The sequence below is a fragment of the Theropithecus gelada genome, chromosome 2 (assembly GCF_003255815.1).
Source record: "Theropithecus gelada isolate Dixy chromosome 2, Tgel_1.0, whole genome shotgun sequence".
NCBI lineage: Eukaryota > Metazoa > Chordata > Mammalia > Primates > Cercopithecidae > Theropithecus > Theropithecus gelada.
The window spans coordinates 157,551,907-157,574,774 of NC_037669.1; the positions used below are offsets into that span (position 1 = coordinate 157,551,907).

The following is a 22,868-nucleotide window of genomic DNA, read 5'->3' on the forward strand; positions in this document are numbered from 1 at the left end:
CACCAACAGCTTGCACCGTGCACCTGGAAAAGCCACAGACTCTCAATGCCAGTCCATGAAAGCAGCTGGGAGAGAGGCTGTACCGTGCAAAGCCACAGGAGTGGAGCTGTGCAAGACCATGGGAAGCCACCTTTTCATATCAGCATGACCTGGATGTGAGACATGGGGTCAAAATAGATCATTTTGGAGCTTTAAGATTTGACTGCCCTGCTGGATTTCGGACTTGCATGCGGCCTGTAGCCCCTTTGTTTTAGCCAATTTCTCCCATTTGAAATGGGAGTATAGTTACCCAATGCCTGTACCCCTATTGTATTTGAGAAATAACTCACTTTCAATTTTACAGGCTTATAGGCTCAGATTTGCCTTATCTCAGATGAGACTTTGGACTACGGACTTTTGAGTTAATGCTGAAATAAGTTAAGACTTTGGGAGACTGTTAGGAAGGCATGATTGGTTTTGAAATGTGAGGACATGAGATATGGGAGAAGCCAGGGGTGGAATTATGTGGTTTGCCTGGGTCCCCACCCACATTTCACCGGAATTCCCATGTGTTATGAGAGGAATCAGGTGGAAGGTGGTTGAATCATGGTGGCAGGTCTTTCTCATGTTGTTCTCGTGATGGTGAATAAGTCTCACAAGATCTGATGGTTTCAAAAAGGGGAGTTTCTCTGCACAGGATCTTTATGCCTGCTGCCCTCCATGTAAGATGTGACTTGCTCCTCCTTGCCTTCTGCCATGATTGTGAGGTTTCCCGAGCCACATGGAACTGTAAGTCTATTACACCTCTTTCTTTCGTAAATCACGCAGTCTCAGGTATGTCTTTATCAGCAGCATGAAAATGGACCAATAAAGCACTTAAAACACTTCAAATATTTTGAATCTCTGGAAAACAGCTTGAGAAATGTGGATTTAAGGAATGACTTTGCCTGGGGAAGAGTCTGGAATTGCTTGGTGTTGTTAAACAATGTGTTAATGTTAAACCTTTTTGGAGCAAAATAAACAAATCAGGTGATGCCTTCTTAGTCTACAAGTCATAGCTCATGCAGGAGGTGGCAGGTTGAACATATCAGCAATCTGGAACCTTACCCGTCCTTTGCTCATGGTCCAGAATTTATTAGTATGAACAGGCTACTGCTGGGGTTCCATGCTGGGCTGAGGCGCCTGTCTTCCAGAAGAGGGGATCCTTGGAGAAGCACTGAGCTCCTACCCCAGCCACTGCCCTATTGGGTTACACAGGGACCTGCAGGGTTGCAGTGCATGCTACTGCTGGGACCAAGGGCTGTGCTTGCCTGTGGCTGAAGAAACTAACTGGGAGATAACACTTGTGGTCTTGTTTATTGTATTTCATTTAAGTTGGGGATCGAAAACACATGTCCTAGATTGCAGAAAAGTCAGGGACTGGTGGGCTGTTTGGGTTTATGCTATACATCAACGGCAAGACAAATCCAAGAGCTGACCCACTGAGAGGCCCCCACTGCCTCCCAAAGCCAGTGCCACAGAAATCAGGACAGCTCTGGGAACTGGGGATTAGCCCATCCACACTGGATGCCTGTCAAAGGGATAGCCACTCCAGAAAGACTAGTTTCAAAGCGTATCTTAGCTGATCTGTTTCTCACAGCCAAAGAAATAAAGTAGGTTTAGGTAAAGTACTTGGCTTTTCTTTCTCTACTTTGCCCAGTCATGCTTGTAGAGATACTGAGGGACTTGCTAAGCAGTCTTAGGGCAAAACTTCAATATGCTCACATTTCCACATCAGTGGTCTGTAACCCTCTCTAAAGTGTTCTGTAAACAGTCTTCCTCTAAGCACTGAGGTTAGTGACAAGCATTCCTGCCGCTTCTCCTTAGAATACACTTAGCCAAGACACTGGCTGGCTGATGAGTGGCCTTTGCTGCCTGCACCCTCACCTAGCAGGCAGCAGCACCAAGACTGAACTCCCACCTGGAGGAGCAGGAACCCCTGCGGTGTGCAGGTCCCTGGCCCTCTGCCCCACAATATTGCACAGTGCAGAGCTGCCCCACACCACAAGCGATGCTTGACAGAGCTTGATCATCCACTCTCTCCAACAAAGGTACCACTGTTACTCCTGAATGTGAACTGAGAGTTGAAAATAGAAAACTTTAGAATAGCTTGTGTTGTATGTGAAGTGATATTTCCTTAATATAAACTTGATATTTTTAAGGAGCTGCCATGCATCAGAGGTTTTTTTTTTTTTTTTTTTTTTGGTAACAGTTAAGATATAATTTACATACTATATAATTCACTCATTTAAAGTACACGATTTAGTTGTTTTTAGTTGTTATATTCAGATTTGTGCAACCATCACAATCAATTTTAGAACATTTTCATAATCTCAAAAAGAAACCCCATACCCTTTAGTCTTCACCTCCCAATCCTATCCCCATTCCCCACTCCAACCTTCTGCCAAACCCTAGCAACTACCAATCTACTTTCTGTCTCTATAGATTTGTCTATACTGGGCAATTCATATAAATGGAATCATACAATATGTGATTTTTGTTTGTTTGTTTGTTTTCTTCCTGTCTTCAAGGTTCATCCATGCTGTGGCATCAGTAGTACAATAACACTTCATTCCTTTCTGTTCCCAAATAACATTCCATTACATGGATATACATTTTGTTTATCCATTCATCAGTGATGGATATTTAGGTTGCTTCCACTTTGGTGCTATCGTGAATAATGTTGCTAAGATCATTTGTGTACAACTTTTTGTATGGATATGTTTTCATTTTTCTCGGTCATAGATTTAGGATTGGTATTGCTGGGTAATATGGTTAACTCTTTTTGAGGAACTGCCAAACTGTCTTCCAGAGTGACTGCACTATTTTATTTTACATTCCCACAGCAAATATGAGTGTTCTAATTTCTCCACATCGTCTTCAACACTTGTGATTGTCCATCTTTTTTATAGTGGGTGTGTAATGGTATCTCATTTTGATTTTGATTTGCATTTCTCTGATGACTAATGATGTTGAACATCTTTTCATTTGCTTATTAGCCATCTGTGTATCTTTAGAGAAATGTCTATTCCAATCTTTTATCCATTTTTGAACTGAATTGTCTTATTATTATTGAAAAACTTAAATTTTGAATGAGTATTCAACTGCACTTTAAAATTCAGCCCCGGAAGACATTTTATGTCTCTCCCCAGGAAACGGGATACCATTCTGGGAGAACTCTAGTCCCTAAAGCTATGGTTTTTAATCTCTTTTTGATTCACAGACACCTTCAAGATTCTAATGAAAATTATGAATCTTCTCCCCAGAAAAATGCACACATGCACATTTTTTGCATTTAACATTATTAATATATTATTAACATTAATAAATGTTTTGCATTTAGTACCAAGGAGTTCTAGACCTTCCCCCATCAACTACTGCCTTACATTCTTTTTGTAAGAGGAGTGCAAAAGTTCTTCTGATTGGATGATTGTCAAATAATTGAACCTGGCCTTAATGGGCAACATAAAATTCTCAACTTCTAGTTCCTCACAGAGAGAAAAAAAGAGATGTGAACTGTATTGTCTGAATTATCAAAACTGCACCGTGGAGAAATAGCTTTTACAAAAGATTGGTTTAAAGCAGTCCATCATCCCTCTAAATTTTCCCTTTCCAGGCCATGAGAGCTTTACACCATGTTTGGAGCCCTCTCAGAACAGTTTCCTCTGAATTTGGAAGTCAGCCTTATGCCATCAACCCACAGTGAAGCACACTGTAGGGGGAGCTGTGCAGATTATTATTACCAGTTATGAAAATGTTGGACTTCTCTTCTGGATGCTCACACACTTTACAAAATGCTTATTCAAACACGGAGAAAAAACTGTGCTTTTCTTAAGTCTATGATTTTTTTTTTTATCTTATGAGTACCATAAAACTTTTAGGTAAATGTTTTCTTCTCTGCTTTTCCCCATCTGAAGCTCAGAGGTAACTTGGCTGCCTTCCTCTGGCAACTGAACCGGGTAACTAGATTCATTCGGTACTGGACTCGAGTGTTCTGAAAACAGAAAATCATTACCCGCAGTTTACCAGGTGTTATGTGTATGTAAGACAGAGAAGGTAAGAATTGTTTGGGTTTAAGCAGATGTCATAGAAACACAGAGTGCTATAGTATTTTTTTTACACTTGTTGAGATCAAATGAGGCTGCAAGGGAAGGTAAAGTCCAGCCCACAGTGGGAAGTTAACTTTGCCCTCTTCAGCTAAAATCTGCATAGGAATACAGATGAAAATTCATTGGGAATCCAGGACAAGAGGAATGAGATGACTTGCCCAATAAAACATTATCTGTAAACACCAAAAGTAGACTACTGATCCCTAATCTTTTCATCTCATTTGGGTACCCTGATCTCTGAGATTTTGGAAAATGTGTGTTAAGACACTAACTCAGATTTAGTCTTGACACATTTTAATATTTGGTATTAATATATCTTTTTGAAAAATGAAGGTGAGACATTAAATTACAGTTGAATTTTCTGACAAATTTGGATAACCCATTAATTACTAAATACTTCAGCTTTAAAAAACAGTACAAATTTAAGGAAATACATAGTACCTCATGATTCCTTAAGTATTTCTCGTGACTACAGAGTCTGTCATTGTTCCTCCTAGTCAACACGTAGTACAAACATCTCAGAAATGGGTTGCAGTCTACAGATTTTAAGCTGAAGCTTGGGACTGTCTAAAACTAAAAATCTCCTGAATATAATAGCAATGCACACAGCTACAGTATTTTTAGAAAATCTGCAAAGCCCTTTCAGATACATATTTTCAGTAAATGTTCTCGACGCCATTAGATATTATTTCGGTTTTACTGATAAATACAATGAAGACTTGAACAGTAGTGATTTTCATCCACCCAGTATTTGCTTAGGATGTTACGTGTTAGGCAGCATGCTGACTGAGGATGTAGGCAGGACCTAGCCCCTGAGAGATAGAAATCAAAGAGGATAGCACAGTCTGGTCGCGGCCACACACAGGGTGCTGTGAGAGCAATGAGGAGAAACGTTCCCTGATGTGGGTCAGGGTATAGGGGAAAGCTTTGCCAAGCCAGATAAAGTAGCCAAGTAAATGGGGAGTTTCAAGAGCACATGACAGGGTACGGGAAGAGGAGGCAAACTGAAGGACAGCATGCACACCAACACGAAAGAAATGATGTGGTGCACCTCAGGAATGGCATTTTCCATTGGTTCGAACTAGCTGAGCCTCTCCTAAGTGCTGGGCTTGTGCCGGGTAATGGGGATCCCACCATGAACCAGATAAGCAAAGTCCTTGCCCTCAAGGAGTTTTAATTCTAATGGCAGAAATAGACAATACAAACATAAATCAAGTAATGAAATGATTTCAGATAGTGGTGGGCACTATGAAGGAAATAACGCAGGCCAATGAGCTAGAGAAATGGGGAGAAGCAGGTTTGGGAGGCAGCAGTCAAAGGCGGCTTGCTCATGAGAGGATGCCAGAGTGCAGGCCTGCAAGGGGAAAACGCCAATCACAGGTGAGGTAAGAGAAAGGGAATATTCAGGGTAAACTGCAAGTCAAAGACCCTAAGAGGTTAAAGCTTGTTGTACTCAAAAAACAGAAAGGAGGACAGCATGGGTGGAACACAGTAAAGGATGATGCAATGGGAGATTAGGCCCAGATTATTGAGGCCCTGTAGGCTATACTAATTCATTTGGATTTTATTCTGAGTGGAGTAAGAAGCCTTGGGACTGGGCACAGTGGCTCACGCCTATAACCCAGCACCTTAGGAAGCTGAGGCAGGTGGATCACTTGAGGTCAGGAGTTCGAGGCCAGCCTGACCAACATCGTGAAACCCTGTTCCTACTAAAAATACAAAAATTAGCTGGGCCTGGTGGCATGCACCTGTAATCCCAGCTACTCGGGAGGCTAAGGCAGGAGAATCACTTGAGCCCGGGAGGCAGAGATTGCAGTGAGCCGAGATCCTGCTATTGTACTGCAGCCTGGGCGACACAGTGAAACTCCATCTCAATCAAAAAAAAGAGAAGCCTTGGAAGAGTCTAAAGGGAAGCAGTGGTGACACTGTTTCATTTACTTTTCTAAAGGATAACTCCAGAAGTTCCCTGAATTATTGGTGTGAGTAGTATCAGTTAGGCTACTGCCAGAATCAGGGTGAGAGAGAAGTAGTCTGGATCAGGTGGTAGAAGTGCAGGAGGGAAATGGTTAGGTCTGAGATAAGATTCTGGGGGAAGATTCAGGACCTCCCAAATGACTGGATATGCAGACGTGGGTAAGGAAGGAATTATCAGCAACTCCTAGGAACAGGCAAACATAATGCTGTGTCCTGATATGGAATCTTAGCAAGAGGGAGAATAAAGAGTTCTCTCTTGGAAACAAGACGTTTGTCAGACATCCAAGTGAAGACATCGCATAAGCAGCTAGGTATCTAAGACAGCAGCTCCGGGAGAGGTCAAGATTAGTAATAAATGTAAGGGTCACTGGCCTATAAGTGGCATTAAGAGCTTGAGATTGGAATGGAAACTTCTAGGGAAGAGAATGCTGAGGGAGAAAACCCATGACAGAGCTCTAGGGGGCCCTCTGACTTACAGGTTAGAAGAGGAAAAACCATGAGATGGAGTGGAGGATGAGGTAGAGAAGAAACCAGAAGTTCCAGGTCTTAGAAGCCAAGAGAGAGTCCAGCTGTGCTGAAGGATGCTCAGACGCTGATTAGGTCACTGGTGAACTCAAGAGCAAGAAAGCAGTCTGGGGATGGAAATGGTGGTGGAGAGGGTTAGGAAGAGAACTGCGGTGGGGCGAGGTGAGAAACTGGAAAGAGTCACTGCAGACACCTCTTTTCAGAAGTGTTTGGGTGAAGGGAAGCAAATAAACATACAGAGCAGTAGATAGAGAGGTATAAAAAAAATGAGGTTTTTTTAAAAAAGGGGAAATAACAGGATGTTTTATGCTAATGGGAAAGATCCACTAGAGAAAGAGGATTCACAGGGGCCATACCCTTAAGGTGGCAAGTACACTACACTGACCTGTCTCATCTGTAACTGCACATTCTAGTTCCTTTGCTAGATCTATTTCCTGTGATTCTCAGATGCTGGCATCTTTCAGGGCCCCAAACCCAGCCTCCTGCTCCTCTCTCTCTCCACAGCCTCCCTGGTGGATCTTATCAACTCCCATGATTTCAAATGCTTCTGGCACATCAACATCCAGATCTTTATCTCCCATCTAAACTTGTCCTCAGCAGTGCAGACGCTGAACATTTATTTCCAATGGATATTCCATGGGCACCACGCACGAAAGCCAGTCCCTTGCCCTCCCTGCCTCTCTCCTCTGCATGAGTGCTGAGCAAGAGAGGACTGCTTGCTAAGGTTCTTTAGCCTACCCCGCTTATTCACTGCCAGCCTGACTTTACACACCACCAGCCCCTTGGCTAAGAGGGGCTACCAGCCTAGTAAATAACCAGCCCAGTTGGATGGTAAGTGGCAAAACCAGTCTATCAATCCAGGTAAGTTTGACCCCTAAATCCATGTTTCTACACATTTCCCTTAAAGAAAGTTCCTGCAGTTACTTTATTTTCAACATGTATCATAAAATCCTTATTTCAATTAGTACACAGCTATTCACATTTAAGTCAGCAAGATAAGTATCACTTTATGATAATACATATTCGTATGAGAAAAAAGTCTAGCAAAGTGGTTTATTCTCACAACTTATCGCTGGAGGAAGTCCTTCAAACAAACTAGTGCAGAGAAAATGCCTATCAAAAGTATTGGTTTTTCAGCTTTCTTCACCACTGCTTTAGATGTATCATTTTTATAATTTTATCTCTTCATGTTTTTAAAGAGCTGCTACTTCAGATGACAGTAACTCTTTGGTGTTTATTTTTATTTCCAAGATTGTGATTTTTTTAAGAGGCTACTTTAAGGCTGTGAATTGTCTCACTGTCTTTTCACTCTCTCTTTTTAGTTCTTCAATATGGGCATCCAAGCGCTCTAGAATGTGATGAGACCTCAGTTCCTCCTCTTCCAAAAATCTAGTAGCTATTGAACCAAGGGGAGAAACAGGCAAGGAACACTGGAAGAGAGACAAATTTTGACATGTGTAAATAAGTAGAATATTATATTTCTAAGACACACTGTTCATGACATTTTCTAACTAGCAATATTAAAAGCTGATTGTTTTCCTTTGAAGAGACTTTTTTGGTTTTCATCCTAATAATAAGAGCAATAAAAGAACAAAACTCAGTAAGTTCTGTAAAAATTAACACAGATCTGTCCCTTTCTGACCCAAGTTGTAATCATGTAAAGTATCATATATTAGTTATTGGTCTGAAGAACGTTTCAGTTTAGACTTATATATCCTTCCATAGTTAATGCCTATTATTTCAAACTCACTTTAAAAACCTGAGTATGTCACTTTCATTTTAAAGCACAGAAAATTTAACAAAAATAAATTAGATGCCAGCTAAAATCAATATTTTTTCTCCTCCAAATTTTCAGTCCACAGTCCCTTATCTGAAACCCTTGAGGCTAGCGATGTTTCAGAATTCTGATTTTTAGAAAGGTAGTACAGAACATATGCCATATGCAGTCAATACTCATTCACAACAGCAGTCGTTGTGTTCTATAAAGTCACCCAGAACACTGAATTAGCAAACACAGAATTTTTGGCCCAGGGAAATATACACATACAACAAATACACACACACACACACACACACACCCCACACACACAGAGAGTACAATCCTAAATCCTAGAACAACTCATTCTGGTGGATTCTGTATTTTTTATTTCACATGAGAGACATGAGGATCAGAAGTGGTAACTCTCCTGAGGCCGCCCCACTAACTGGTGCCGAGGCTGGGATTCAGACTCTACCCATTCCTCTATCTGGCGTGGAGCTGAGCTTCTTCCCTACACTGCGCTGTCCCATCCATCTCCACCCTCTGGTCATCTCCGCATAAGCAGGGACAAGAAGGCTGAGTGCTGCCTACTTCAACCTTGGCTGGGATTGTGCAAGTCGGCACTCAAATTTTTGGCCACTCTGTATATGTCCACGAATGACTGTGGAAGTGCTGCACATACTGATTTGGGAGTTATAAAGTTTAGGGAGTAGACAAATTCACAAATACAGAATCTGTGAATAATGAGGATCAACTGTATTACCCCAGTGGAGTCTGAGGGAACATCCCATAACCAAACACATTGATATTTCTGAAGCAAAACACATGGATATTCACACTAAGTGGAACAGAGAAAGTCTATACAAATTAACACATCATTTCAGGCCAGGGAAAGTTTTGGTGCCAAAATAATTTTGCTGCTAAACTTAGGAAGAAAGTGAAGTGAGGACTTATTTTGAAAAATAAAAGAAAACCTTTCCATGGATTTGGTGGCACATTAATAAGTCAAAAATACTGCACTTTCATGGCTATATGGCTGCAGCTGGTGACAGGAAATGAAGGGCCCATGGCAAGTGCTTTGGTGCAGAAGGCAAAAAGATGGTGCAGGCTGCACAGCAATGGAAGGAGCAAGGGACCGGCATGGTGTCCAAGGCACATTCTGCTCTGAAGGCCACCATCTGTGACACCCAAGCCATGCTCTGCACACATCAGAGGCACACACTTCCTCCACCTCTGAACTCCCTTTCTCCTTTCCAGCAGCTCCTCTTTTCTTCCTTCACTGCCTGTGCCTCAGGACTATGTTGGCATCCAGAGACATTTCTTGAACTAACCATTCCAGAAGAAAATTGAGCATCTCTTAAAAGGGCAGGAAGGGAATTTCCAATAAGTGTTAAAGACAAATGAATAACTATAACACATTTCAGAACATTTTGAAAAGTAGTCTTGGCTGAAAGTCTCTTCACAAGCAAAAACTGTATGACAGGGATATACCTGAAAATAATGAAGAGTACTTATGATAAAAGAACCAGTAAGGAAAAAAAAAAATCAACCTCTTCACCCTTAAAATAAAAAATAAAATCAAACTAAAAAACTAACAAATTAATAAGATCAGAAAGTTTCCATACCGAAGACATAAACTCTTCTTGGTCATTCATACTCTCAGACACAGTGTCAGAAAAATTGGCTTCATTTGTATCTAGCGCTGAAGGCAAACAGTGACTTTTACACAGAGAGTAGGAAGTCAAAGACCTGGTGGAGCTGCAAGGGCTGATTTGAGGACTCAGGGGGCTTAGCACCCTAGACATGGGGTCTATACTATCCGACGCTTGTCCTCTTGGAGAATGAAGACCTGTTTTGTAGTGCTCAGTCTTTATTCCATCATGTCTGTGCTGGCCATGGGTTGGCCTGGATGGTAGATTAGAAAACAAAACAAATAAAAAATTGTAGCAACTTTTCTCTCTCCAACAGAAATGTAGGAAATTTGCTTAAGCCAACAGCCTAATTAATAAGGCTAGAATTTACAAAATGAGCAACCTACTGAGATCAGGTGTTCTTTCATTCATTCAGGCCCCAAATATCCAATCCCCACTACCAGGTCCCTGCCCTCACACACTTATGGTATAGCAAGAAAGACAAACAAGCTGCCAGGTAATCTAGTGTGGTTAGTGCTGGGACAGGAGAAGTGCTGTGCACCTAAGAAGGCACCTAACCTCACTAGAGGGTTGGGCAGGTGTAGGAGTAGAGGTGAGCGTGTCAGCGAAGGCTTTGGGTAAGAAAACATGTAAGCCATATAGTATGAGCTGAAGCCAGGTGGCTTTTCACTGAATGCTTATTTCTTATGGTAACAGCCTATAACAAACTGACTAAAAACACAAAGGAAGCTGTTTATAAAAAGCCATATTCTACTTCTTATGGGCAAATGGGGTTGAAGAGGTGGAAGGCAGCATGAAAAGTCTCAGGTAATACACATGTTGTTTACACTGACATCCAGAGTGTACAAAACAAAAGCTTTAATGAAAATGCTATACACCTCCCCCACCCATTTTTTAACATGATCATGGCTTTACTTGTGTACACTATACTTCAGAATTAAACATGGAGTCCTTTGATGAAGATTTAATTTCTGTAAGTCAGAAATTATTCTCAAAGAAATGAGAATTATATTGTACCAATACACATTTTAAATAAACTTTTAAGAAATTTTACTTGAACTCTGTATTCTTGAACTCAGTTGCTCTGCTGTGTGTTGGTTTAAAGATCCTGTCATTTTGTTTTTTGCACATCTGAGTAGAAATCTCCAGCTGAGATTTGGTATTCATCAAATCTTTCTGTAGTTGTTGATTTTCAGACACTAATTTATTTAATGCCTCAATATAATTCTCCTGGAGATCTGCTAGTGAAATCTCTTTTGCCTAATAAAAAAGAATACTAGAGTCACTTAATCTGTACAAGAATACTTGTGATCTGTGATACTGCTGGTTGGAAATTTCAGTATTTTTTAGTTGTAAGTAGTTAATCTATGGCTTTAATTTAGAAAAAGTGAAGATTTGTTTTTAGGCCTCTAAGACTAACAGAGATAAAGAATTCTTCAAGTAAATGCTGGTGGAACGCTAGAACCACAATGGGCTTCCTTGTGTGGCAAGGAATTCCAAGGAGGTGGAGGAAGGATGGAACCAGGATGGAGGAAAGTTGTAAGAGGGAATCAGAAACAGGGAAAAAGAAGGAAAATAGTGGCCATGTTTCTTCTGCAAGAAGGTGAAGGTTGAATAGCCCCAGAATACCAGTGGAAGAAAACAGAGACCTAGTTCAAAGAAAGAAATTTGAACAAAAAGTTCTGAGAAAAAAATCTGGCTGGCAGGGACAACTTTAAAATAAATACTCTCTAATATTAAACACTTTTCTACAACTTTGATATCTACTCATATATAAATTTGGACATGATAAGGCAGGATTCAAGTACATAGTGGGAATTACTATTGCGATCTGGTATCATATATTTGATTGCTTTTCAATTTGAGGTGTTTCCTGGTAAGACACTACTTGAAAAAATGGTAGTCTGGGTGATTTTTTTTCTGATGACAAAATGTTTTAATTAGTATTATGCAAAGTTATGGTAATCTTTGGAGTTTAATACCATGGTTAGCTTGGTCTTTTCTGCAAAAAAAAAAAAAAAAAAAAAAATTCTGAAAGTAAGCTCGTCAAGAGTGGTCTAACAAACATAATTTTCCTAACAAAAACATAAACTTTAAAATATATCTGTGAACTATCTGTGTACAAGTAGTGACTAAGAGCTACAAAATCTTTCAACAAGTTGTAAATGCCAGATAAAATACCAGAGAAGAACATCTGCAGGACATATGAGTTAAAATGAAACTATTATCAGTTTTTAAAACATGGTAAATAATGTATTTTATCAGAGCTGTTGCTTTCATTACTAAGATAATTAGGTAATTTATTAAAATAGACATTTAACCCAAACATTCATTTGTACAAGTAACTTCAGCTTTCTACATGGTAAAATGCAAAAGGGCACTTTCTAATAATTATTCTTCATAATATGTACAACATATTCACACTGTATGTAATTTCAAAACTAGAGAAAGCTTAAACTGCTGACACGGTTTTCACCAGTTTGATGTCTGATGTCATTAAACATACTTATTAAAAAATGATGATGCTTACCTTTGTTCAGGTATGTTTTAAAAATTTCTCTAAGTTATTATTTTATAAACAATTACTATAGATAAATGAATATGAAAGGTAATATGAAAACTGAGTAGCAAGCACACATCTAGCTGTGTAAAGAAAGAACAGTATTACCACTATTATTGACAGCTGGAAGTTTCAGGAGAAATTAAGCTGAACAGCATCTCTGGTCATGGTCTGGCTAAAGTTCCCCAAGAGTTTTCAATTCTTAAATATGAACAGATAATCACTGCATAAGAGTCTCTCAATCAAGTACTGCCGAAACCTAAGCCTTTACAGAATTCTGTGGTGTAAATCAGTTTAGTTCTTAGAGTTCTCCACTACTAGCTTAATATTGGCTTTATTAGGGGATATCAAGTTCCCTCCCTCCCTTCCTTCCTTCCCATCTTCCCCCTTATAAAATGTTTAGCTATTGTCTCCTCTCCTATTATTCCCAACCTTGTGGATTTGTGCTTTAAAAATAAATCCTTTCATGATAGTTTTAGAGGGATTTGAGGATACAGCAAGATCAGATGAGTGTTTTCACCTGCCACCTTCCATGACAGCGTAATATTCATAAAATCACAAATTAACCACTGAAATAAATATTTAGTTTACTTCAAAATTTTGGACATTGCAAACAATACTGCAATGACCATTTTATGCACATTTGCTCCTAGAGAATGGTTTCTAAGGGAATGTAAAAAGATAACACCATTCTGAAAACAATTCAGCAATGACTATCAAAATCAGAAACACACATGACCCAGGAATTTAGAGGCTATACGTATTTACGCATTTGATGGATACTGCTAAGCTGTCCTCTAGAAAGGCCATATCAATTCACTTTCTCATTGACAGTGCAATCAATCTGTTTCCTTACATCTTTCTAACATTGGCTATATATTAGTTTTTAAAGGTTATTATCAAACCAATTAGTAAAACAATGTCTATTTATTTTGCTTTATTAGAGAGGTTGAACAGTTTTCTTTGTTTACTAGATATTTATATTAATTCTGTGAGGTATCTATTTACATCCTTTGCCTATTTTTCTACTGGATTATCTTTTCCTTATTATCTTTGTAGGGAATTTTTATGTATTAATAATTTACATTAACCTTTTTTCTGATTATAAATTGTTTTCTCCCTATTAGCCTTTTTTAATAGAGCCTTTTACCTTCCAGAAACTTCACCTTTTTATGTTGTAAAATCCTCTATGACTTCATGATGTGTAGAGAATCTTACCCTTCTGAAAGATTACAAAAATAGTCCCCCGTTTTTCCAGTTGAAATAAGGTACTCTACAATAGTCTTTTGCACATTCTTCCACCCCAGTATCCACAATCCTGGATTGTGAAATTTGAACTTTTCAGAGCAAACAGGGAGCACCTTGGAATTATGTATCTTTTTGGAGGAATACTCTCTGGAAATCCAGGAAAAAAGCATTTATACAATTTTCAGACATTTGACCTACACCAAGAAAAGATGGGTCAGAATAGATGAGTCATTTCACAAATTATAGGAACTTTGTAACAAAACAGTTAAAAGAGCATCTATACTGTAACTCACTGTTGGCTAATCATGTTCTCTCTGGTTTCACAGAAGCTTGTATGCATTTCTTACCCTTGCTACTAGATTACTCTAGTCTCTTAAAGGCTAGAGTAATTTGAGTGATTGCAGCTGATCCAAAATCTCTCTTAAAGGCAAGAATGCTATCTTATTCATCCTGTGTTCATTATAGCACCTACTAAAAGTCCTTGAATATAAAAGATTCTAAAATATTTTACTATGTGAATATCTTGCAGAAAAAAAATTAAAGCTAAATTATTTTAAAGACAATATACTTTCTAAAAATATAAAATAAACATAATAATCATTAACAATAATAATAAAAATACCACCATCTAGCATGTATTGCATACTTACTAAGTGCCAGGTACTATGCTAAGTCCTTCATATACATTCTTCCAACTAAGAACACAGACTGTAGGTATATTTTATCGCATACATAATATAAAAAAAAACCTTCATGGTCAGGCATGGTGGCTCACGCCTGTAATCCCAGCACTTTGGGAGGCTGAGGCGGGCAGATCACCTGTGGTCGGGAGTTCGAGACCAGCCTGACCAATATGGAGAAACCCCATCTCTACTGAAAATACAAAATCAGTCGGGTGTGGTGGCGCTTGCCTGTAATCCCAGTTACTCAGGAGGCTAAGGCAGGAGCATCGCTTGAACCCGGGAGGTGGAGGTTGAGCCAAGATCATGCCATTGCACTCCAGCCTGGGTAACAAGAGCAAAACCCCATCTCAAAAAAACAAACAAACAAAAACCCTTCCTGCTGCTGGAGTGGAGAGTCATATTTTGCTCACTTCCAGCATTTTGCCTTCATTTCCTTTAGAAAATTTCTGCAAAAGGACTAAGTTGATCTTAACTCTCTGTTTATAATGTTAATATTTACAAAGTAATTTTTTTTAAGACATGGATAATAGAAAAACTTAAGTTTCTATTTATGTACCTCATGTAAACCCAATTCGAATTTCATCACCATTTCAGAAAGATGACGATTTTCTAATTTGAGTGACTCTAGCTGATCCAAAATCTCCTGAAAAGGGGAAAGCAGAAAAAAATAAATATAACATGTAAATCAAATGCATCTTACAAAATTTTCCACATGGAATTTTCATTAGGCTAAGTCATATTCTTCATTTATATATAAACATATATAAATATACATATATATATATGGACTTTCTAAAAAGATTGATAAGGTGTTATTAAGGTGAATGAACATGAATGGGATGAAGATATCATTCTAATAGGATAAATCAGGTGATAAAGCAGCAAAGTTTCAATTCACTGGTAAATCCCTTAAATCCCTACCCATTCTCCTGTGTTGGACTCCTCCAACTTGGCTTCTACCTGCAACGTCACATGGAATTGTACTTTATTCACAAAATAATAACTTATTTTCAGTTCTCATTCCCCTTAGCTTTTGTGCTTAACCATTCCCATTTGAAAATATTCCTTCTGGCCGGGCGTGGTGGCTCACCCAGCACTTTGGGAGGCCGAGACGGGTGGATCACGAGGTCAGGAGATCGAGACCATCCTGGCTAACACGGTGAAACCCCGTCTCTACTAAAAATACAAAAAAAAAAATTAGCCGGGAGTGGTGGCAGGCGCCTGTAGTACCAGCTACTCGGGAGGCTGAGGCAGGAGAATGGCGTGAACCCAGGAGGCGGAGCTTGCAGTGAGCTGAGATCATGCCACTGCACTCCAGCCTGGGCAACAGAGTGAAAAAAAAAGAAAATATTCCTTCTTTCCTTGGCTTGGCAAAAACTATCTGATTTTCCTCCTCACTGCTCCCTTTTTTTAAGCTTCATTCCAACATCTTTTATACGCTAAATGAGAAGTATCCTAAGTTTGGTTTCAGTCACTTCTCTTTTTATGCTATGCTTTCTCACTATAATCATTAAGTCTCTCAGGGGGTTTCAAATGTCACCATGAAGAAAGGACAGCCACAGCTAAATACCTAATCCTGCTTTTAATCTTCAACTTCAGGCCTTCTGTGGAAATGACTATTATCCACACAAAATTCCAGCCTTTATTCCAAACAAATGTGTTAAACCAAAGTCCTCTCCACCAGTTTCCCCAGTCTGTGTACTTTTCACACAAATTCATCATCCTTTGCCAAACTAGATCCCTGTCTTTTCTCTATTTAATTAAAGAGCATCACTTTCCATCAGTTGCCTAAGCTTAAATCCTGTGGAACACCATTTCTTAACTCTGCCTACCTCACCCTCCCTGCCAATCAAATACAATGCCCAGTCATTTTTACCAGCCCAGTATCTCCAGAATTCATCCATTTCTCTCTCCCTCCCTTACCCACTGCTCAGGCCACCATCTTACCACTGTAACAGCATCTGGGTGCTCTGTCTCCCTGCTTATTCTCCATTTAAAGACCACTGAATTTTACTCCTGCTTGTGGCCATTCCCTACTGACCTCAAGGTCACAGTATAACTCCTTTATGTGGCTAACAGAGCCTTTCAGCAGCCAGTCCCTGCTTTCCAGTCTCATACCTTCCACTTATCCCACGTGTACTCTAGTTTCAACCACAGCAAGCGTGTTCTACTATCTCTTAGAGACCTCTGTATTTTCCTGTGCCTGAAACACTTTTCCTTCCCCTCACCCAGCTCGCTCCTAACTTAGCTTTGCTATCACACCTTCTGGAAGGCCTTTGCAGTGAGTGGTCTAGATTCAGGCTGCTTGTGATCTCTAGTGACTCTCATCATATACCACTGATACAGTCACTTTACTTGTCTGTGTCTACTCTCACCTCTGCACCACCCTCACTAAACTCTCTGTTAACCAGCATACCCTCAGCTCAAAGCAGGTATCTAATAAAAATTCACTGAATTAAATATTATGAAAATTATGTCTTTAATCAATTCCATCTTTAAAACAAATTTCAAATTTAAAAAAGTTTTTGTTCAGGCTTCACCTTATGCTCTACTGCTTTTTCTTCTGCCTTTTGTATCTCTGCTTTGAGTCGCTTTTCCATGTCTGAGGAAGAACCTTTGGTGGAAGCAATAGAGATATCTCGCTGATGTAACTCCTGAGTTAGATGGGAGATTTCCATCTTCATTCCTTCTAGTGCAGAACTGTAACTTTGTTCACCCTGTAAAATCTGTTCTTTCAACTATAAAGAAAGCACCAAAAGAGAAAGCATTTAGATAGAATAATATGTTACCAGCTAATAAAATAAAAGCTTACCTTATCTCAAGACATTAAATTTCTCCTGAATTAAATCTGCAGAAAAATTAGCAATTTACCAAGTTGCATATCTGTACTGAAGGTCAGGTGGTTATACCTACAATCATTTATTATACCTCAAAACAGGGAGAGATGGGTTATTCAAGTGCTGAGGACCAGAATCAAGGTCCATGCACACTATTTAGAGGACAGTACTTGTGACCTTCATTCTTTTTTATAGTTGTGAATCTAAAAGTTTTGCTCATATGGTATCTTGGTCCACAGGATAACAAACAGAAAGAACAAGAGGAAGAAACGAGCGAGAAGTAATTTTCAAAAAGTAACAAAAAATACAAAACAACAAATAGGACAGTTAGGACCCACTCATATAGACACAACAGCTCTGCATACCTCAATAGCTGACAAGGATACCAACCACATCATAGCACAGGAGACAATCCATAAATACTATGTTTAGGCAATAAGAAAATATTAAATGACAGTTCATATTTTTTTGCAAACACTAAGTGTATGTCTTTTAGAAAACTTTTCATTAAAACATGTTTAAAATAAAGTTTTTAAGTTCAAAGGGAACAGCCTTCAATTATCTTAAAAATATTTATTGGGCATCGGGGGGATGCCAGAGAAAGAAGGCACTTTCCCTATGCACATTCCACATACTCTTCCACTCCTAAATATCAAGTGGCCCCTTGAACTACATTTTTCTCTCATTAAAAATAACCCCTATAATCTCCAAACCCACAGCTCAGTCCATAAACACGTACAATTTTGCAATCCTAGGTATGCATATTTTTACCTTCTTAATCTCTGCTCTGTATTCATTGTTATGTGCTTCCATCCTCTTTAATTCTTCGTATTTTTCCATTAGTTCTTGACTCAGCTGTTTACATGTTGCACTCACAGATTCCAAACTGTATGACAAAAATAAGATCCCATATTTAAAACAAAACCAAAATCCCGAAACCTATAAATTGGACTATATAATTTACATTCTTGATGTCCAAAAAATATCCAGCCAATATCTTAAACATGACATCACTCATTTAAATATTACTAAAAAGCCAATCAATAAAAAAACTGTGATAAAAATGTAAATTGTTGTCCCAATGTCAAAAATAATAAACTTAATTTTAGTCAAATGGAAGAGTACACATATACTTCAATAATAACAAAGATTATCTCAAGTACTCCAAGTATTCCAAAAGGAATAAAGCAGAAAATATGTGTGTGTATGTATGTTTGTGCATTTAACATGTAGATAAAAGAAAATACTTACTGGTTTCCAAAACCAGAAATAAATGTAAAAACAAAAAATGTATTACTTAAAGATAACTTAAAAAGTGTAAAATGATATTTCTCTTGTTGTTTGCCTAAAGGTTAACAGTTCATGTTAAAAGTAATTTTATCTTTTACATACAGAAAATGCCAGTGTACAAATGATGATGAGTCATGTGTTTAAAACAAAATATCACACTCTTCCCAATCAAAAAGTTGAGAGGTATGAAAAACCAAAAAAAAAATTATAAGTACGACAATGACAAGAGGTTAGGTAGGTATGGTATAGCATTAGTCAGGATTCAATTAACACCCAAGGAAGTAACAACACCACAGCAGAACAAAAAGGAGGATCACCGTGTGTCAACTGTTACCCCTTCCTACCCTGCTTCCAAGGTGGCAGGGAGGACAACCTAAGTGAAGGGCTGCTAAACAGGTGAAAGGTAAAGAAGTAGAGTCAGTACAGACAATTCTTTTAAAGAATTTGGTCTTAAAGAGAAGTACAGAAATGTGGAAGTAACTTGACGGAGATATAGGATTAAGGGATGGTTTTTCCCCCAGATGGGTGACGTTATAGCATATTTTACACCAGTGGATATAATTCAGCGGAGAGAAAGAACTTGATGATGTAGAAAAGAAAGGATATAACTACAGAAAAAGGACACAAGTGGAGTAGTTGGTCTTAGAAGTGCAGAAAGGCACAGGTGTGGAAAGACTGGTAGTTTTGATGACAGAAAGATTAAGAAGTTCTCCTTTAATTGCTGCTGTCTTCTCAATGAAATAAGAACTTAGGGCAGGGCGTGGTGGCTCACACCTGTAATCTCAGCACTTTGGGACGCTGAGGCGGGTAGATCACCTGAGGTCAGGAGTTCAAGACCAGCCTGGCCAACATGGTGAAACCCTGTCTCTACAAAAATACAAAAATTAACCAGGCGTGGTGGTGCACGCCTGTAATCTCAGCTACTTGGAAAGCTGGGGAGGAAGAATCGCTTGAACCGGGAGGCAGAGGTTGCAGTGAGCCGAGATCGTGCCATTGCACTCCAGCCTGGGTGAAAGAGTCGGACTCCATCTCAAAAAAAAAAAAAAAAGAAAAAAAAAAAAAAAAGAAACAAGAACTCAGGCAGTTTGTGGATGCTAGAAAAAAATCTTATTTTTTTCACTATGACTACTATATTCATTTACTTTATCAATATGATGATCAAAAATTCATTTTAACAACTTGAAATTTTTGAAATGTGTGTATAATTATGTACCTGCCTTCAAGACGAGTCACCTCTGCCTGCAGAAGTTCCTCACTAGTATGGGTAAAATTCAACTGCGAGAGCACACTGTCTAAGTCCCCCTGCCCTTGAGAGGTGTACTTCTTTTCTGCCAGAGATTCTTCCCGTAGCCTATGGAAAGACATAGGATGACTGTTAAGGCCTTTATCTCTGCAAACACAAACAATGCACATCTAGTTTGTGTTTCCCAACCATTTTTGATAAACTCTTTGTAACTCTTCAGTTTGTCTCCTGCTTTATAAAAAGAATATTGGGAGAGGAAAGACAGTCAAGAGATCCTAAAAGTTATAAAAGCAGCAATTTACTCCCTTCTTAACTGGGATTTGGCCTATTTTTCAAGGGAAAAAGACAAAATGGCAAAATCACTTCAGTGACACTTGAAACCTTGTAGCAAAAAAACTGAAAAGTTACAGGAGAATTCTGGCAAAAATAAAAATGTGCACCAGACTTACATCAAGCAAGAGGGTTAGCCCAATGGCTGGCTGCTATTATTGATAAGCAGCTACTAATCACGACCTACTCCACCAAGAAAGTGAGGCCTCCAGGAGACGTGAATGACAATTCCCTGCATGTTTGGATTTTCCCAAAGCATGCAAACTGACCTTGGCTTCTAACTTTCTAAACATGAGAGTCTCTGTTAGGGATCCAAACTGGTGGCAGAAGAAAATTAACCACACAAAATTTTATAACACTTTAAAAACCTAACTCAGAAGTTAAAGCCAATTAAGAAAATCCACAATACGATCAAACATAAAATTATGAATATGCAATATTAAAACCAGTGCTTGGACGGGCGTGGCAGCTCAGACCTGTAATCCCAACACTTTGGGAGGCCGAGGTGGGCAGATCACTTGAGGTCAGGAGTTCAAGACCAGCCTAGCCAACATGATGAATGGCCATCTCTAAAAATACAAAATACTAGCCAGGTATGGTGGCGTGCACCTGTAGTCCCAACTACTCGGGAGGCTGAGGCTGAAGAATCGCTTGAACCTGAGAGGTGGAGGTTGCAGTGAGCTGAGATTGTACCACTGCACTCCAGTCTGGGCAACAGAAGGAGACTATCTGAAAATAAAATAAAAATAAAATAAAAATAAAAATAAGCCTAGTGCTTAATGCCTAGCCATTAAGTGGCTAAGATGAATAATATTTAAGATTAAATTTACCTTATAGCTTCTACAGCATGTTGAGTGTCAGTTGCCTTTACTTTTTCTTGTAACTGCTCCTTTTGCATTCTTCCCTCATGGATGAGATTTTCTTGAGACTGAAGAGCTGCCCTTAATTCTCTCTTTTCTTCCTGCAGAGCCTGCAAAAAAGTCAAATATGATTGTAATTTTCCTTCAATTCTTTTTTCTTCCTGCAGAACCTGCAAAATACCCAGAAATTTCTAAGCCAGCTATTATTACAATTTTTCTATTTCATAAGAAGCCAGGAAGTCAGACTATAAGTTATGTAACAGTCACAATATTAACAAAACTATCAATATCTGATCCATCATTTATAAAGCAGGGAAGAAAGTATAGATTGTAGAACCTAGTTCTAGCTTAATAACACTCTCTTAAAACACACATACACACGCTTCCCCCAATTACAGTGATTTTAAAACAGACCTCTAATAGTTTTTCAGATTCCCTCAATTTTTCTTCTTTTTGCTGCTGCTCCTGCAGGACAGTCATACTGGTTCCAACCAAGTCATTGACCCTCATGGTGAGGCGCTCTATTTCCAACTCATTGGCACAGATAGTGTCATTGGCCCGCTCCAGTTTACTGCTTAAGTGTTGAATTTCTGATTGGCTGGAAAGTTCCACAGACTCTAATTTCTGTTTCCGATTGGCGAGCTGAGCCTAGAAACACAGACTATCAATCAATAGGTAAAAGGGAAATTATAAAATAATCAATGAATAAGACTAAAATGAAACTATTATTTCCATAGAAGCATAAAGCACTGGCTCACTAAAATATATATACATTGAGAAGGGGTAAGAAAGAATTGAGAGGCTGGGCATGGTGGCTCATGCCTGTAAGCCTAACACTGTGGGAAGCTGAGGCGGGCAGATCGTTTGAGCTCAGGAGTTGGAGATCAGCCTGGAAACACGGCGAAACCCTGTCTTTATCAAAAATTGGCCGGGTGCGGTGGATCACGCCTGTAATCCCAGCACTTTGGGACGCTGAGGCAGGTGGATCACGAGGTCAGAAGATCGAGACCATCCTGGCCAACATAGTGAAACCCCATCAAAATACAAAAATTAGCTGGGCGTGGTGGCGCATGGCTGTAATCCCAGCTACTTGGGAGGCTGGGGCAGTAGAATCACTTGAACCAGGGAGTCGGAGGTTGCAGTGAGCCGAGATTGCGCCACTGCACTACAGCCTGGTGACAGAATGAGACTCTGTCTCAAAACAAAGAAACAAAAAATACAAAAACTACCCAAGCATGGTGGCATGAGAGGATCACTCGAACCCAGGAAGCGGAAGTTGCAGTGAGCCAAGATCATACCACTGCGCTTCAGCCTGTGTGACAAAGTGAGAACCTGTCTCAAAGAAATAAATAAATAGAAAAGAATGGATAAAGTAAAGGGATTCCTCAGGAGAAGAGATGCTACAGTATTCTACCTACTTACACAGAAATTCAACTGCAACCTGGCTGGAATTATTTCCTATGTAAAACATAGGAAATAGGAGCTATAATGCATTATTATATTTCTGATGGAAGTTTAGAAATTGGATTTCAAAATCACTAAATTTGTAGTTTAAATTCCGCCCCCCGCCCCCACCACCTGGAGCATGTTGTAATTATTCTGTTTTAACATTATAAACATTCATATTTAGATTAGTCAAAGTAACCATAAAATGCTCTTTAAATTCAGAGAAATGGGGAAACTGTGGATTTTTGTTTATTGGAGGAAAAGGTGCTTATAAGGGAGGAGAGATTGGTTCTGTCATCAGTTTTTGGACACTTCCTGAGTTAAAAGAGGTAGA

At 39.2% G+C, this 22,868-nt stretch overlaps 1 protein-coding gene across 16 annotated transcripts in view; it reads right to left on the minus strand.

Moving 5' to 3' along the window:
- Window positions 1-4,427: 4,427 nt before the first annotated feature.
- CEP63 (centrosomal protein 63) overlaps window positions 4,428-22,868 on the minus strand; it is a 75,586-nt gene continuing 57,145 nt past the window's right edge. For 8 of the 16 annotated variants that reach the window (XM_025374953.1, XM_025374960.1, XM_025374963.1 and 5 more), the window contains 6 exons: window positions 21,503-21,736; window positions 21,059-21,198; window positions 18,137-18,251; window positions 17,069-17,266; window positions 15,085-15,171; window positions 7,528-8,056 (listed from right to left, as the gene is read on the minus strand). In XM_025374953.1, the coding sequence (XP_025230738.1) occupies window positions 7,898-8,056; window positions 15,085-15,171; window positions 17,069-17,266; window positions 18,137-18,251; window positions 21,059-21,198; window positions 21,503-21,736 (933 nt within the window). In that variant the 3' untranslated portion in view covers window positions 7,528-7,897. Of the gene's footprint in view, window positions 8,057-10,010; window positions 10,291-11,091; window positions 11,298-15,084; window positions 15,172-17,068; window positions 17,267-18,136; window positions 18,252-19,868; window positions 20,007-21,058; window positions 21,199-21,502; window positions 21,737-22,868 lie in introns of all 16 variants that reach the window. The other 8 variants (XM_025374956.1, XM_025374954.1, XM_025374957.1 and 5 more) reach the window with 3 other exon arrangements.